This window comes from Somniosus microcephalus, chromosome 10 (genome assembly GCF_052327205.1).
Source record: "Somniosus microcephalus isolate GS21.2 chromosome 10, FLI_Smic_1.0, whole genome shotgun sequence".
NCBI classification, from domain to species: domain Eukaryota; kingdom Metazoa; phylum Chordata; class Chondrichthyes; order Squaliformes; family Somniosidae; genus Somniosus; species Somniosus microcephalus.
The window spans coordinates 134,869,307-134,887,904 of NC_140996.1; the positions used below are offsets into that span (position 1 = coordinate 134,869,307).

Genomic DNA, 18,598 nt, shown 5'->3' on the forward strand with positions numbered 1-18,598 from the left:
GTCACAGTCACAAAGGATGTCATTTATGACTTTGATGAGCGCCGTTTCGGTACCGGATTGGAGGGATTCAAACATGGCGTTGTGGGAAAGATGAGCACAGATTTGGGAGGCGACAACATGTTCAAGGACTTTGGAGAGGAAAGGGAGGTTGGAGATGGGGCGGCAGTTTGCAAGGACGGAGGGGTCAAGGGGTGATGACAGCAGATTTGAGGGAGAGGGGCATTACCTGAGGAGACAGAACCATTAACAATGTCAGCTAACATGGGAGCCAGAAAAGGAAGTTAGGTGATCAGTTTGGTGGGAATAGGGTTGAGGGAGCAGGAAGTGGGTCTCGTGGACAAGATGAGCGCGGAAAGGTCATGAAGGGAGAAACTGGAGAAAGATGCGAGTCTGGGGCTGGGGGGAACCTTAGAGGAAGCTTGGCCCGGTGGACGAGGGGAAGGAAAGGAAGTGGTAGAGGCAGCTGAACGGATGGTCTCAATCTTAGAGACAAAGAAGTCCATGAGCACCTCACACTTGTTGTCTGAGGTAAGGGTGGAGGAGCTGGGAGAGGCGTTTAAGAAGACAGTTAGCAGTGGAGAATAGAGCCGGGGTCTGTCTTTGCTGAATGGCGAGCAATTTTGGCAGACGAGAGCAGGACCCGATAATGCTTTGTGGTCCAGCCAGATCTGTCGGTGAATGGCTAAACTAGTTGTCTGCCATATCCGTTCAAGTCTGAGTCCCTTGGACTTAAGGGAGCAAAAGTGAGGGCTGTACCAGGCGGAAAGGCCAGAGTGAGAGTGTAATTGTTTTAATAGGGACTAGGGCATCAAACGTATTGGTGAAAGTGTGGTTGAGCAGATCGGTACTCCATTACAACTCTTGGGGGGAATTGTAATCCCCCAAAATGGGTGGTTTGACTATGGTGGGATGTTAACACATGAAAAGTCTCAAACCCAAACTCAACCTGTCTCTAACCCGCTTACTTCCAGTTTTACTGGGGGTGGGCGACCAACTCACACCCAGGAGGTGGGTGTCTCACTTAAATATTTTAATGAGGCTTCGTGCCTTTTAATGCTGGCCGGCCTCTGGAAACCCGGCAGCTAAAGGGAGGCGTGGACTGTTGCATGGAACAGGTAAGTGCTTTTCCAGCACTGCTTGTGGGCCAGGAGGAGCAGAAGTGCTTCCCCTCGACCCCCAAGTTAACCTCCCCAGCGATCGGACACCCTCCTCACTATAAACTACAACCCCATGTGATTGATGTGTGTCTCTTTGCGTGGGTGTAATTTGTTTGTTTGTGTGTGCAGATGTAATTTATTTTTGTGTATTAATTATTCTGATTTAATTCACCATGGGCGGGCTAGTTTTTATGAAGTGCATGAATGACATCTGCTAAAATAAATTCAAGAAAGAGCTCTATTTAGTGCCTTATTGCATTCTCCGAATACCCTGAAGCTCTTTACAAGGAATACATTACTTTTGATGTGCAGTCACTGTTGTTGTTTCGACAAAAGTGGCTGCTGATTTGCACACAAGTCCACACAAACCGTAAATGAATGAATAACCCAGTTATAAATATTGAATAGTGTTGCTTGAAGCGGGAAAATTGGACAAGAGCAGGAGGACTTCCTGCTCTTCTTTGGATAGTGCCATGGAATCTTTTATGTCCACCTGAGCAGGCAGACAGGGCCTCAACTTAACAAAATCATCCAAAAGATAGCAGCTGTCACAATGCAGCACTCCCTCCGTACTGCAAAGAAGTGTCAATCTACATGGAGCTCATAGTTGGGTGTAACTCCATAGCCTTCTGTCTCAGGCGAGAATGCTACCAACTGAGCCAAATTGACACATTATAACTGGCAAATTGGCAACCATGTTGGTTCAGGAAAATAAATAAATCATGTACAATAGTGGGATTACTAGCAAAGCTGTGGCTGTGAATTGGGATATACCTATGTCTCTATCACTATTGTGGAGTACTAGTATGATTCCTGCATTCCTTACCATTGACCACAGGATGAATGTTAGTTTCCCTACAGCAGGATGGAAATCTGTCTTGGCCTGCGCATGAAGGAGCCTGTGGTTCTAGCTTGGCCTTCATGATGGTCATGATGGATTGGTACTCGCAGATGCCTGTAGTCTGGGAGTTATTTGCTTTCCTGCTTTTTTTTGTTCATGTGGTGCAGAGAGTGTTAAATGGGACAAAAAAGCATAAATTAAAGTAATCATAAACACCATCCAGAATTTATTTAGGTAAGTTTGGAAGGAATGCTACTTTTAAAATCATTGTGCATTGTTGAACAAAGCATTTTATAGCAGAAAGTACCTTTGAGGTTATTCAATTCAAATGAGTCATATTTTCATACCCTGTAATTAAACTTAATTGTGAGTGGTAACACCTCTGCCTTTTTTGTTTCAGGCCTTGCTGAATGTTATTGGGACCATCTAGATGCATGGTGCAACTGAGGAAGAGTACACCTTCATGAACTTGTGGCCTAAGCAATAAAGGAGTGAAGAATTTATTTTCATAACTATTTTTGAATACCAAAGAACATGAAGTAGAACTTAATTCCAGAGAATACTGTAACTTTGCCAAAGTTTTAGAAGCCACCTGTCACCAGAGCAGTATTCATAACATTTACAAACTGTTAAACTGAAAATTAGTGGTAAAGAAATGTAAAAGAATCTTAATCTCTCTTTTCCAAAGAACCTGTAACACAAACAATTTTTGTAAGTTATACATTTAGTAAGTAGCCTGATTTAGCTGAAAAGATGATTGATCTAAGTCACCTAACCGAGGAGGAGCAGGCGAATATCATGAAGGTGCTCCAGAGGGATGCAGAGCTGAGAAAAGTAGAAGAAAAAAGAATTAGGTAAGATTTGTAAAAAAAAAAAAAATACACTTATTTATAGATGCTTACTGGATGCAGTTAAAATAAGAAAATAATATAAAATAATTTATCAGGAGCGAGTTCAAGCATTATCTGTACAATAATGAGTTAGTAGCACTCAACATGGCTCCAGAAGCAGAAGATGCTCTCTGACAAACATCATTGAGTTTTGAGGCGGTGAACCCTGTCATGGTGTATTTGAACTTCCAGCATGCCTTTGACAAAGTTGCTCAAGAAAGGCTGTTACTTGAGCAGAAAGCAGTGGGAATTCAAGGCAAAACCTGGAAATAGATTTTTTTAAACTGACAAAGAAGGGAAACTGCATTAATTGTTACAGGAGTGATGTCGGACTGTTTCTAATTTTAGTTAACAACCTGGATTCAGAAACTCAATGCAAAGTAGTCAAGTTTGCTCATGATACCCAATGGGTGTGGATGGGGGGCTATTGGGTAGGGTGCAGATTGGATTTTGGGGAAGCAACCAGGGACCTACAGAATGATTTAGATGAAATTTGCAAATGGGCAGGAAATTGCCAGCTGAAAGTTTATACAGATAAGTGTTGAAAATTAAATATGGGAGGAAAAAATAGTGGTTATACATACTTTCTAAACTGTTTAGAAGTAGCTAAAGCTGAGGTTCAGAGAGATCTGAGGGTGTTGGTAGAAGTGGCACATAGCATGTGAGGATCCTGCAGAGCAGCTGTAAACATTGCTGAACTATATTGCCAAATCAATAGAGTACAAATCTGAGGAGGTTATGCTAAAACAGTATTGTGTTCTGGTCAGACCGCACCTTGAATTACATAGAATTGAGTTCTATTGGGTTTAGTTGAATTCTATTGGGTTTAGTTATTAAGACCCAATGAAAACATTCAAGCTCTGGAGGGCACTTTGGAGAAGAGCCATGAGGTAGATTTCCAGTATCAAAGGAATGAGCTATGAAAGTAGATGAGAGAAACTGAGGGCCTGAGATTCTGCCACAAAAGTGCTACATCAGAAATTCTAGCACGTTTTAGGCTGGGCAAAGAAGTGCCAGCACCATCAATGGCAAGATATGTAAATCATGGTGTGAGGTTGTGATGGCATCATTCACCCTAAATTCCATGACTTCCACATTTGTGTCATTATTAGATTGTACGCTACAATATTGCAAGCGCAGTTGTCAGGACCTGATCATCAAGGCAGTAGTGGTTGTTTAAAGGGAAGCTGCTGAAGGTAAGGTTGCTTTTGCAAACCTCTGGCCATTTCTTGGGATTGACTGCAGGAATCTGCAAAATTCTTGCAGTTTTAATCTGGAAACCCTCACCTATCTATGGAGTGGCTTCTACATAAAAATAATTCATAGATTCATAATCATACAACACAGAAGGAGGCCATTTGACCCATCGTGCCTTTGCTGTTTCTTTTGAAAGAGCTATCCAATTAGTCCCACTCCCCTGCTCTTCCCCATAGCCCTGCAATTTTTTCCTTTTCAAGTATTTATTCAATTCCCTTTTGAAAGTTGCTATTGTATCTGGAGTGCATTCCAGATCACAATAACTTGCTGTGAATATATTTAAAAAAATTCTGCTCATCTTGCCTCTGGTTCTTTTGCCAATTACCTTAAATCTGTGTCCTCTGGTTACTGACCCTTCTGTCACTGGATAAAATTTCTCCTTATTTACTGTCTCAAAACCATTCTCTGCGCTGAGAACAACCCCAGCTTCTATAGTCTTGCCACGTAACTGAAGTCCTGCATATCTAGTAAATCCCCTCTGCACCCTCTTCAAGGCCTTAACATCCTTCCTAAAGTGTGGTGCCCAGAATTGGACATAATATTCCAGCTGAGGCCTAACCAGTGATTTATAAAGGTTTAACATAACTTCCTTTTTTACTCTGTGCCTCTATTTATAAAGCCCAGCATCCCGTATGCTTTTTGACAACCTTATCAACTTGTTCTGCCACCTTCAAAGATTTGTGTATATGAATCCCCAGGTCCTGCACCCCCTCTTTAGTTTATATTGCCTCTCCTCATTCTTCCTTTCAAATGCATCACTTCACACTTCTCTGCATTAAATTTCATCTGCCATGTTTCTGCCCATTTCACCAGTCTGTGTCCTCCTGAAGTCTGCTACTGTCCTCCTTGCTGTTTAGGGAGCAAGTATCTGATCGATGCAAAATGTGCTTTCCAATGGGAATTCCACTTTACATGATATACATGTTGGAAGAAGAGGAGCAGCCAGAAGCTATAAGGGAAGCCAGATTAATCGAGCAGTACCTGAGGAGAGCTAGACCATTCTGGCAGGATTCATCAACCCAACAAACTTGAAGATCGTTCTCACAAGCTGTCTTTCAAGTGGCTGTGCTTCAGCTATGAAGTTTTGGAAAAGTTCTGTTCGATGCTGAAGCACCAAGGGGCCAAATATGAACCAGCAGAGTTGAGCTTTCTCCTATTCCATTTTAACTAGATACATTAATGCCAACCTTTGAAGAGCCCCCAATGTGATTGTTTTGTGCTTCCCACACTAGTCATCTCTGTGACCTTAAGGAGTTCAAATTTCTCTGTGCACTCATATTAAATTCCTGTATGTGCTGTTTTAGTGGACATCTATTTCAAATAATGGGGTGAACAACTTTTAAAATATCATGTTCAATACTACAAAAACGTTCAGAATTCAGTCCCTAAAACATTGAAAAGATTCTCAGAATTCTGTGCAATAAAAATGCATTTCACTCATTAAGTTACCGTAAAGCAACAGTCATATTTATGTCCTTGGATTAATCCTGCTCCTTCACTGGTTCCCTAGTTTATCACCAATCTTCAATTTTTCTGGTTTCTGGGATGTACTTGCTCTTGGTTTCCTAGATGTTGCTTTGCTGCTGCAGCATATACCTGCATCATTCTCTGCTCCTCCACTAGCCTCCGAGATCAAATTATGCTCCTTGATTTTTCCCTTGGGTTATTCTTCACTTCCCCATGTGCATCTGGGATCAGCTTCTGCTGGCTCCGAGCAACTGTCTCTCGCCTCTGCCTTTGATGCCCTTGTTCCTTCCAAATCACTTACTGTCCCCATCTTCATTCCCTTAATTCATAGAACAGTAAACTTGAGCAATAGTCAGATTTGGCTCAGTGGTAGCACTCCTACCTCTGAATCAGAAGGCCATGGATTCAAGCACATAATCCAGCCTGACACTTCAGTGTAGTATTATACTGTTGGAGGTGCTGATTTTTGAATGAGACATTGAACCTAAGCCCTTTCTGCTCCCTCAGGTGGACATAAAGATCCCATGACACTCTTCGAAGACGAGTAGGGAGTTCTCCTGCCGCCGGGCTAACATTTACTCCTTGAGCAACACCCCTAAAATAGATTATCTGGTCATTTATCTCAAACTCCACATATTTGAGTCAGCTTGGCGATTAGTGCCAAAATAAAGGGTAGTTTTGCGCTGTGGTCTCATGCCCAGTAGTATTGGATTGAGACTGCCCAAACTTATTTCACCATTGGTCATTAAACTCATATAAAAGTAACTTTCATAGCATTAGTCTGGATTGGATTGAAACAGAGGTCCCCCAGTACCAAGTCGAGTGACTATCCCACTAAAACCATACTGTCCCTCTCACATTGAGTTTGCAATCTCGGCCATATAGCTGTGGTGCTGAAATGAAGTTTAGGTGCTTCTCCATAAGGAGAGAAAATTGAAGAATTAGACAAACCATGTAGGGCAACCATTGCTTCACACCTACCAGCGACTATAGAATAGCATTAATAAAGATCTTTACACAGGTCTCCAGCCTATTGTCTTAGCTGAGGAGATTATGGAAGGATACTTGCAGGTTAGGAAAATGCATGAATTGCCAAAGAACAAAAATAAAACAACATCCAATACTCTGCAATTGTGAACATATTCTGGGCAGTTGTTCCTCTGTGTTCTGTGTAGCTTTCCTAGATGCACAGTTTAAATGAAGTATTTATAAAAAAAATTAAAAAAAACTCTTTCCATGCAAAGTTTAATCGAGTCAGAAAGTTGTGCGTCATGAATCCCTCCATTGAGCACGTAATCTAGCCTGATACTTTAGTGAAGTACCAGGGGGTGCTGCAGAGGCACCATCTTCCAGATAAGATGTTAAACAAAGACCCCATCTGTCTGTTCAGATGGGTATAAAATATCCCATGGCACTATTTTGAAGAAGAGCAATGAATCCTCTTGATGTTCTGGGCATCATTTCTCCTTCAACCAAAAACAGATTAACTAATTATTCATCTCATTTTCTTTTTATGGCACCTTACTGTGTGCAAAATGGCTACTTTCCTTGCCTACATAAGTGGCTGCAATCCAAAAGTAATTGGGCCAGAAGTTTCTGAAAAAATAATGGCGTGTGAACGACACCGCCATTACTAATGTGCAAATCGGCCAGCAACTTGTGGCAAGGAAGAGAGCCCGTGAATTGCGAATCACCGCAAGTTGCTGGATGATTTGTGCTGCTCTGCCGTTAGCTTTGTGAAAATCGCATCTTTCCCTTAAGCTCCCTGTCAGTTTCAGGAAGTTGCTAGATTTGCACATTCATTGCCCATTAAGTTCAACACAAAGTTAAGTCTAGTAATTAATAGCACAAGTATCCTTTTAACGATGTGATAATTGGCAATTGCCAATCAACCTCTCTGGCCCAGAAAGTGAACAATTTAAACTGTGAAGGTAGTGAAATGTTGTTGGAGATTTTAAAAATGTCATTTTAAATTTTTACATTTTTTCTTTCTGACTTAATCCACTCTTTCTTTCCATCTCTATTTCTCTTTCTGTACTTGATTTGACATTGAATTCACCCACGCTAATTCATCCTCCTCTGTCTTTCCTCTGTTTATTTATCAATCCTTAAATCTCATTGGTTAAGGAGCTAGACTGTTGGTTCACTTAGGTCCCTGTTGCCCTCACTGTCCCATTGTCAACTTGCACTTCCAGCAGCTTACAGGGCAAAACATTTTTGAGCTGAAGTAAAAATTCTAACTAACCAGGCACGCCAAGAGATGGAGTGGTGAGAATGTGGAACTCGCTACCACAGGGAGTGGTTGAAGTGAATAGTATAGATGCATTTAAGGGGAGGCTAGATAAGCATGAGGGAGAAGGGAATAGAGGGTTATGTTGATAGAGATGGATGGGGAAAGACTAGAGGAGGCTCGCGTGGAGCATAAATGCCGGCATAGACTGGTTGGGCCGAATGGCCTGTTTCTATGCTGTAAAACCCTGCTCCAGCAAATTCCGGCCCACTAATCGGTTATGAAGCACATTAAGGCATCCTCGGGATATAAGGCACTATGTAAATATGTTTGTTCATTTATTTTCCAGGTGGGGCATTCCACCACAATCTTTGAAACTTGCCATGTGACCATTAGAAATTATGCAAGAACTCTTAATTGTTTATATGTAATAATTTGACTTGACGTTCCTCCCATTTGATTAAAAATGATCCAAAAGGCGGTGAACAAAAGCAGCGATTGTTGCATAATTTTTGATTTGTCCTTATTTAATAATGTTGTTGACTTGCACAAATTACAAAAGCCATGGACACTCAATTACTACACTGACTGCCTCATGATTCAGACAAATTTAACTAGGGGAAAAATATTTTTGGACAGCCTTACTTCACAACTTATTACAATTGCTCTTTAATGTGTTGTGATTCAATGTAAACTGAATTGTGCACTCTCCATGTTGCACAGTATATTGTCCTCAGATTACAATTTCTTATTTCCCCCCTGCACACAATCACGCACACTCGGAGGGAGTGCTGCATTGTTGGAGGATGCCATCTTTCAGATGAGACTTCAATCCGAGGACCTGTCTACCCTCTTGGGTGGATGTAAAAGTTCCCATGGCATTATTCAAAGAAGAGCATAGAGTTCTCCTGGTGTCCTGGCCAACATTTATCTCTCAACTAACAGCTAAAACTTATTATCTGGTCATTTATCTTCTCGTTAGTTGTGGGACCTTGCTATGTACAAATTGCTACACTTTCCTATAATGACAACAATTTCAAAGGTAGTTTATTGGCTGTTAAGCATGTTATGTCCGTGTATAATCAGACACAGACTGCGGAGAACGGTACAAACGGTGTTTACTCAACATGGCTCAGACTGCAACTGAACTGTACAGATTACTACTCAACGTTATATACGGGTGTGGTCATTGCTGGTACTACAGTATACATGAGCTGTAAAAAGTAGTTCTCCCCCTTAAAGGTACATACATTACAATTCCTCCCCTTTTGATTAACAGTACCATAACACTCTTAACAATTAAATATCAAACTAATTACAATTAACACTTTTAACATGCAACATTAGCTGAAAATAGTCTATTTATAAATTCAGTCTTTGGGGAGGCTTCCTGATCCTTTCTGGATAGCGCCTTTCCCGAGTGTCTTGCTCTTGGTGCGGAGGCGATTCTGGCCCCCTGTTGTCGGTTGGTTCATCAGCTTCCGATGCTACTGTTTCTGGGGTAGATGCTACCTGTACGTCGGGTTCATCACCAAGTACGTATGGGCGAGGCATGGGGTTGACTTGTTCCTGTGACTCTAGGATCTGGTCAGCATGGCATCTCACGATGCTCTCCCCAACGTCCACTGTGTACATTAGTGGGCCCTGCCGTGTGCATATCGTTCCTGGCTGCCATTTTTCTGTTCGGTAGTCGCGGGCCAAGACTGGTTGCCTTACATTGAAGCTCCTTGTTGGCTTCTCATGGATGTGCTGGAATTGCTTACTCTCAACATCTGTTCGTACGTTTGGTCTGAGCAAATCCAGGCGAAATCTTAACCTTCGGTTAAAGAACATCATGGCTGGGGCCTGGTTGGTGACTGCCATGTGTCGCATTCCGGTAGGCGAACAGGAAATTGTCCACCTTGTGCTGCAGTGGAATATTGTCATTGTACATAGCCTTTATTGCCTTCTTAAAGGTTTGTACGAACCTCTCAGCCAATCCATTTGTGGCTGGATGATACGGGACGGATGTGTAATGCCTTACCCCATTCTTTTTCAAGAACCTCCGGAACTCTTCGGACTTAAACTGTGGTCCGTTGTTGGAGCAAATCTGTTCTGGCAAGCCATTCCTGGCAAAAATGGTCCGTAGGACTGCAATAGTTTTCTCCGTGGTGGTGGAGGACATTTTGATGACCTCAGGCCATTTCGAGTGCGCATCCACGGCTATTAAAAACATTGAGTCCATGAATGGACCAGCAAAATCAATATGCACCCGTTGCCATGGAGCTGAGGGCCACTCTCATGGGTGTAGAGGGGCCTGTGGTGGTGCATTTTGGACTTTCTGGCATCCTGAGCAGCCCTTGGTCAGGTCCTCGATTTGTTTATCGATTCCCGGCCACCACACATAAGCCTTGGCTAGGCTTTTCATTTTTACCCCTCCCAGATGACCCTCATGAAGCTCATTGAGCACTCTATCCCTTAACTTGGGTGGAATTACCACTCGGGATCCACACATCAATGTCCCCCGGCACACTTACAGCTGTTCTCTCCTTGTCGAGAATGCTGGCAACAGTGAGTCGCCATGTGCTGGCCAACCCTTCACCGTCAAATCATATACCCGAGACAGTGTCTGGTCATTTCGGGTTTCCTTTTCGATACAAGCGTTAGTTACCGGTAGGTATTCAACTATAGTCCAATGGAATATTTCGACAGGATCCACTGCTGGTGCTTCCTCTGCAGTAGGCAGTGGCAGGCGTGATAGCCCATCAGCATTTCCATGCTGTTTCGTGCCCTTATATTCAATCTCATATTGGAGCACCCCATGAAAAAGTGATCACCTTTGTAGTTGTTGCGCAGTCATCACCGGAACGCCCTTCTTTGGATTAAAAATGGAGACAAGAGGCTGGTGATCAGTCAGCAAGGTGAATTTCTGCCCGTGCAGATAGTGATTGAACTTTTTCACTCCCCACACTAGGCTGAGGGCCTCCCTGTCAATCTGGGCGTAGTTACGCTCGGCTGAGGTTAGTGATCGTGACGCAAAGGCTATTGGCCTCTCTGAGCCGTCTGAGAATTTGTGCGACAGCACCGCTCCAATGCCGTAGGGTGACTCATCACATGCCAACCGAATTGGTAATGCTGGGTTGTAATGGGCCAATACCTCTTTCGATGTGATTAGTGTTTTGCTCTTCTGGAAAGCTCGTCTACATTCATCACTCCACTTCCATGGCACCCCAGTTTGCAGTAGGGTGTTCAGTGGGTGTAGTATTGTAGACAAATTTGGCAAGAACTTATGGTAGTAGTTTACCAGCCCGAGGAACGACCGCAGTTGTGACACATTTTCCGCTGCTGGAGCCTTGACTACTGCCTCAATCTTCTCTGGGGACTTATGTAACCCCTCTTTATCGATAACGTGGCCACAATACGAGATCTGTTTTCTAAAAAACTCGCATTTGGGGCGGTTAGCTCGGAGCCCATATTCCTGCAATCTAGTGAGCACCTGCTCCAGGTTGGCAAGGTGATCACTGTCATTTTCGCCCGTGACCAGGATGTCGTCCAAATAACACTGGGTCCCTGGGATCCCTTGCAGGACTTGTTCCATTGCCCTCTGCCAAATAGCCGGAGCTGATGCTACCCCAAATACCAGCCAGTTGTATTGGTAGAGACCTTTATGGGTGTTGATTGTGAGGTATTTTTTTTGATGATGCTTCTACCTCCATTTGCAGATACGCCTGGGCCAGATCAATCTTAGTGAAGTGTTTCCCTCCAGATAGTGAGGTGAAAATATCTTCAATCTGCGGAAGTGGATATTGTACGGTGTGAAGGACCGGGTTCACTGTTACAGAAATCACAGAAATCACAGAAACCACACAGTGCAGATAGAGGCCATTTCGGCCCATCGAGCCTGCACCAACACATATCCCACCCTATCCCCGTAACCCCACGTATTTAATCCCCCTAACACTAAGGGTCAATTTATCATAGCCAATCAACCTAACCCGCACATCTTTGGACTGTGGGAGGAAACCGGAGCACCCGGAGTAAACCCACGCAAACACGGGGAGAATGTGCAAACTCCACACAGACAGTCGCCCGAGGCCGGATTCGAACCCGGGTCCCTGGCGCTGTGAGGCAACAGTGCTAACCACTATGCCACCGTGCTGTCCTTAAAGTCCCCACAGATGCGAACCTTCCTTGGTTCCCCAGGCGTGCTGCTCAACGACTTTTTAATCACGGGGACGATGGGTGTAGCCCACTCGCTCCAGTCTACCTTGGACAGTACACCTGAACGATCCAGACACTCCAGCTCTGTTTCGACGGCTGGGCGGATCGCATAAGGTACCGGTCTGGCCTTAAAATTTTTTGTCCAATTCCATCTTTACCTGGACTCCTGCTATCTTGAGAGTGACCCAAATGGTTCGGTGATCCTCTGTTGTGATCACATTATGTAGTTTCAGACAACTCAGTTCCCTGCTTTCAGAGTCGTTATCACTCTTTTGTTCGTCTGAACTATTCGCCATCATCTTATGTACCTTCTTGTACTTTTCTTTGGTCGGTTTCTTATTGCTGGTTTTCTTTCCCGACCTGCAGACTCGTGCTATGTGTCCTACTTTTCCACACTGTCTGCACACTTTATCTTTGAACCAGCAATCATTCTGGTCGTGTGTTGTTCTGCCGCAGCGATAGCACTTCTCTGTTCCATATGACATTTCGTTTGTGCCATATTCTTGCGGTCTCTGTTGTATCTCTGCAGCGCCCCGTGCTGCTGCTTCATATGATACCACAATGCTGAAAGCCTTTTCCAGCGTAAGGTCCTTCTCAGATAAAAGCCGTTTCTGGGTTCCTTCACTTTGAAGCCCACACACAAACTTGTCCCTTAAGCTAGTCCCGTTCCAATCTGGCAGTGTCTCGATAGCTTGCGCAGTTCCGTTAAATACTCAGCATTACTTTCATCTTTATGCTGGTTCCTTTTGTGAAACTTAAATCTTTCTGCTATCAGCAGCGGTGTGGGGTTTAAGTGGTCTTGTAGGATTGACACTATGTTTTCAAAATCCTTTTCTACTGGCTTCTCTGGGGTTACTAGGTTTCGTAGTAAGCCATACATTTTTGCACCCATTGAATTCAACAATACCAGCGCTTTCTTGTCATCTGGCACTTCATTCGCCTTGCAGTATGCTTCTATGCGTTCGACATATGTCGTCCAATCTTCGACTTCATTGTCGAACGCTGTGATACTGCCACCCTTTGGCATTTTTGGGTGTAGTTAGACTGGCTTAAAATGGCGTCTCCCGCGCTTTCCTTTCTTCCCCGCTGCGGCTTAAAATGGTGTCTCCCGCGCTGTTGCCAACGCCGCTTTCGGCGGTCCTCGTGGCAAATGGCGACGTCCTGTGGGTTTCGCGCGCTGCTCCTGCGCTGCTGCCAATGCCGCTCTCTGCGGTCCTCGTGGCAATGGCAGCGCCTCGCGTTTTCCTGCGCGCCTCTCTTCCCCCGTTGACACTGCTCGGCCCTTGAACACCGGCTGTGCTCTGCTCTCTCTCGTCTCTCTCTCCCGTTGACGCCGCTCGGTCCTGAACACCGGCTGCGCCCTGTGTGCTCTGCCCTCTCTCTTTCCCCCCCCCCACCCCCCCCCCCCCCCGGTCGACGCTGCTCGGCCTTTTTCTGTGCCGCTCGGTCGGGCTCTAGCCCGCTGCTGTCCGGGACGGGTCTGCGCAGTACCTGTTGCCAGCCCATTTCGCTGGACCACCGTGACTGGAAAGCCAAGCCTGGCTCTCGACAGCCTCCCCTGCGATGCTCAAATCTCTGCTGGATGACTGGGCGGTTGCCTGTGGTCGACGCCCGTGCTTCTGGACTCGACCTTCTTCCACTGTTCTCCAGGAGCGAATCCCTGGGAGGTGATGCAGAGTTGCAGGTAGGTTCAAATCTGCCTCGTCACCACTGTTATGCCCGTGTATAATCAGACACAGACTGCGGAGAACGGTACAAACGGTGTTTACTCAACGTGGCTCAGACTACAACTGAACTGTTCAGATTACTACTCAATGTTATATACAGGTGTGGTCACTGCCGGTACTACAGTATACATGAGCTGTAAAAGGTAGTTCTCCCCCTTCAAGGTACATACATTACAAAGCACTTTGTAACATCCTGAGGCTATGAAAGGCTGTATATAAATGCATGTTCATTCTTTGACTTTTTATGGAGATTGGCTGTTGATATTTTTAGAGAGGCATACAGTGTTTGGAACTCGGAAGAAATTCTAGCATGATTGTGGCTGAACTGGAAGTGCCAGTGGACAAAACCTTCCTCTGGAGAGGAAAATAAATTTGATATTCTCTTTTTAATGTATCTTCGATCTAAAGTTTAGGGGTGGAGAAGCATATTTGTCTTAATAAGGAGAAAATGGTATATCTATTATAAAATTCGGTATGTTGTGAGCATGTTTAATTGAAAAGTCCTGTTACTCCTGTATATGGCACTGTGTTAAGGCCTTTTAATATTGAATGTGTCATTCCTAAGTGGAATGAAAATAAAACTGGTTCTATAACGGGTGGGTTCCGCCAGATTACTTCCAGACAGTGAGGATGAAAATCTACCCCAATACCTGCCATTTTATAGTTAGTATATCGCCCTGAGATTCTGCAATCTATAACTATTGGGTTCCCAACATCACTCCATGCATTCTGAATCTTTTGCCTCTGGAACTGAAATTTCTAATGTCCAAAGGCTGAATCAAATGTTTTTTTAAAAATTAAAAATTGCATATTTTGCAATAGCATGATTTCATTTATCCATATCTTATATCTTCTGACACCTTCATTAAAGCCCTCCCAAAAGCCCAGGCTTGGATTTGATACTTTTATCCAGAGCTGTAAATCAAAATTGGATTGTGTAGTCTGAGCATGTGCAGTGCACTGCATTTTAGAGGGTATCGTAGTCTTTTTATTCATTCACAGGATGTGGGCATTGCTGGCAAGGCTCGCATTTATTGCCCATCCCTAATTGCCCTCGAAGGTGGTGAGCTGTCGCCTTGAACCATTGCAGTGCATGTGGTGTGCAGTCCGCCTAAAAGTTATGATACTGGAGTAGAACCCCATGGTACTGGAATAGAGCCCGAAAATCGTGACTTCAAATCCACCATGGCAAGTTACATTCATAGTTACATACATAGATACATACATGGAATTTACAGCACAGAAACCATCCATTTGGCCCAACAGGTCTGTGATATCCGAGTGGTAAGGTCAGAAACTGAGATAAGCGAGATCTTAGGAACAAAACCCAACTGTTTATTACACGGTGTAGCAGAGAAACATATCTCTTACAGCTGGAGGCAAAGCACCATTTCTTACTGCACGAGCACCAAGATGGAGGATTCACCTCTGAGTCATACCCATAATGCAATGCCACATTACCTTATAAACTGGTGTACCAGGACATTGAATCCGTGACCCATTACCTTAAATACTGGTGAATGTGATCCCTTGATATTTGGCTCCATCTGGTGGATAACTTAAACATTACATCCCAGATTACTATAAGGTCTATGCTGGTATTTATGCTCCACAGGCGGCGCCTCCTATCTTTCTTCATCTCACTCTATCAACACATGCTTCTATTCCTTTCTCCCCCAAGTACTTATCTATCTTCCCTTGGAATGCATCTATGCTATTACCCTCAACCACTCTGTGGTAGCGAGTTCCACTTTCTCACCACTCTGAGTGAAGAAGTTTCTCCTGAGTTCCTTATTGGATTTATTAGTGACTATCTTTTATATTTAAGGCCCCTAGTTTTGGACTCCCCACCACCCTCCATAAGTGGAAACATCTTCTCCACATCTACCTTATCGAAGGTCTTTTGAAAGTCTATGTATATTAAATCCAATCTGTTACCCTTATCTAGTCATTCTGTGACTTCAAAGAATTCGATAAGGTTGGTCAAGCATGATCTTCCCTTTTGATATCCATGCTGACTATTCTTTATTACATTTTCAATTGCTATCTTTCCTACCACTGACATTAAACTAGCTGGTCTATAGTTTCCTGGCTTTGTTCTATCTCCCTTTTTGAATCTAGGACTAACAATCGCTGTCTGCCAGTCCTCTGGCACTATTCCCTTTTTCTATTTAATTTTTAGATGTATATGCGGATGCAATTGATCCGGAGCTGGAGTTTTATCCTCTCCAAGTTTGTCAATCAATTACCTCCCTCCTATCTATCTTAAATGTCTTGATATCTTTTTGATCTCTTCGAATGTCATACCCACCTTGTTAGTCTTCCTAGTTTAAAAACTAAGGCAAAGTAACTACTGTATTCAATATTTCTGCAATTTCATTGTCAATACCTGTGAATTTATCTTGTACATCCCTTATTGGCCCTGTCCCTAAATTTTCCTTTTGTTATTTATATATCTATAGAATACTTTACTATTTCTTTTTATATTCCTTGATAAAGAGGAATTACAAAATGAAATTGTCACAGATCACAGAATCACAGAAACCCCACAGTGCAGATAGAGGCCATTTCGGCCCATCGAGCCTGCACCGACACATATCCCACCCGTTCCCCGTAACCCCTACACCAACACATATCCCACCCTATCCCCGCGAGTTTAATCCCCCTAACACTAAGGGTCAATTTATCATAGCCAATCAACCTAACCTACACATCTTTGGACTGTGGGAGGAAACCGGAGCACCCGGAGAAAACCCACGCAAACACGGGGAGAATGTGCAAACTCCACACAGACAGTGTCTGTTTGTTTCTGTGATTTCTGAAATTGTCTTGCTAATTTTTTTTGGATTTCTTTCCTAACCTCTTTATTGTGAAATTGAATTCAATAAAGCTGGTAAATCGTGATCTGGCATCAGGAAAAAGTGGCCGTGAAAGTGTTGGATTATCATGAAAACCCAACTTGTTCACTAATGTCCTTCAGGGAAGGGACATGCCACCCCTACATGTGACTTCAATCCCAAGCTATTTGATTTGACTCTTAATACAATCAGTGAAACTAGAAATGGGCATTAAAAACTGCTTTGTCAGTGTTGCCCACATCCCAAAACAAATGCATCAGAACCATTTAATCAGCTATACTAAGGATTTTTTAATTTAGCTTCTAGCAGTTTCTGCTCACATGTTTTTCAGAATTATTTGAAGTAATAGCACAAATTTCAAAAGCTTTACTGTGATCAAATACATATTGAATGTGTTTTTTCTTTAAATAGAGTGGCTCTGTGTAAGAGAAAATGAGTTATCTGATTACACACCTGATGTAGCCTTTATTTTTTTGTTTAAACCTTAAAAGGTATATTAAGCTGAGAGATAGTGAGGCAAATCAGAGAACAATGATAGGGGTGTGGTAATGTGAGCACCTGCTCCAGCCACAGTGCAGTTGGTAGGATATGGCATTTGAAGATGTATTCACTGACCTTGACCACTTGTGTGAGGTCATTAAACCTCTTGGTCCTTGGGGCTAAAATCCTGGCATTGACTTCTGTGGTTATCTGCTCCCACTGCCTTTTCACTGTGTCTGGAGGTGCCTCCTGGCCCCCTGTGGGTACAGGATGACGCTCCACCTTTCCACCTCCCCCACCAAGACCTCCAGTGCAGCGTTGGAAAACCTGGGTGCCCACGCCCTCTTGTGTTCAGCCATTCTCTTTTTTTTCTAGGTCAGATTCAGCTCACAAAAGACTCTCGGCACCTGCTCCAGCCACAGTGCACCTCCCCTTTTAAGAGTTGCAGGCTATCTTTAAACAGTGCAGGCTACTTTTAAGTAGTGCTAGCAAATTATGCTTTTGGGCCCCTCAGTGATGTATGCAGCCAATCAACAGTGCGGTTAGCATTCATGATGATGAACAGTCAACACGACGATGCCATGCTGCCTGCATTACTTTGAACGGGCGTGGGGTAATTGCATATCATGATTCCCCATGCCTGTTTTCGGGGGCTATCCAATTTAGCCCCTCCTGAATCTTGCTAGTTTTCCTGTCCCACATCAGTCCAGGATGAAAATCTTTAGTTGTAAACATTAAGGCCTAGAAATTCAGTATAGCCACTTTTGGGGCGCTAAAGTCGGGTGGCCACTAAAGTTTGCGCCCGGCGCAAAGTCGCGCCACCTTCGCCGATATTCAGTCGCATCGCCCCAAGAGGTTGCTGCTGCGCTAAAACAGGCGATGCACGACTATCTTTAGGCGCTAAGCCGGCGGTGCTGAGCGATACCCCCGAGGCCGGGCGCAGCGCCGGTGCGGCGAGTTGTTGATTGACGGCAGACACTCTGGCGCCAGTCAGCTCTTAAAGGGGGAGGGTGGATTTGTTTGCCTGCCACGCCCTGCACACTGCAGCCCTCAACCTAGGCCTGACCACTTCAGCTTCATCTGCACAACGCCCAGGGCTATGGAGAGGGCCAGGGAGAGAGCGCAGCGCTTCAGCGACGGTGACCTGAGGGTGCTGGTTGGCGGAGTGGAGCGCAGGCGCCATGTTCTGTTCCCAGAAGGTGGCAAGAGGCCGCTGCCCAGCGCCTACCGGAAAGCCTGGAGGGAGGTCTCAAACAGGGTGTCTTCCAACAGCGTGGTTGCCAGGACTCCTGTGCAATGCCGGAAAAAGTTCAACGACCTCACTCGGGTTGTCAGGGTGAGTACCCTTTCCAGTGTCCTCCTCATCCCTGCATGTGCATCTCACTTTATGGGCAAAGGGACCTGAAAGCCCTAATGGCCAGCCCTCATCCAGCAGCTATGGGACTGGCATGAAAATCACTTGCACATTCAGCACTTTACACACTATACAAG

At 44.2% G+C, this 18,598-nt stretch overlaps 1 protein-coding gene across 13 annotated transcripts in view; it reads left to right on the forward strand.

Annotated features, from left to right (window-relative positions):
* The window catches only part of sytl2a (synaptotagmin-like 2a), a 156,161-nt gene that overhangs the window by 38,042 nt on the left and 99,521 nt on the right, over positions 1-18,598 (forward strand). For all 13 annotated transcript variants that reach the window (XM_085998842.1, XM_085998843.1, XM_085998852.1 and 10 more), the window contains exon 2: positions 2,399-2,852. In XM_085998842.1, the coding sequence (XP_085854968.1) occupies positions 2,752-2,852 (101 nt within the window). In that variant the 5' untranslated portion in view covers positions 2,399-2,751. The remainder of the gene's footprint in view (positions 1-2,398; positions 2,853-18,598) is intronic.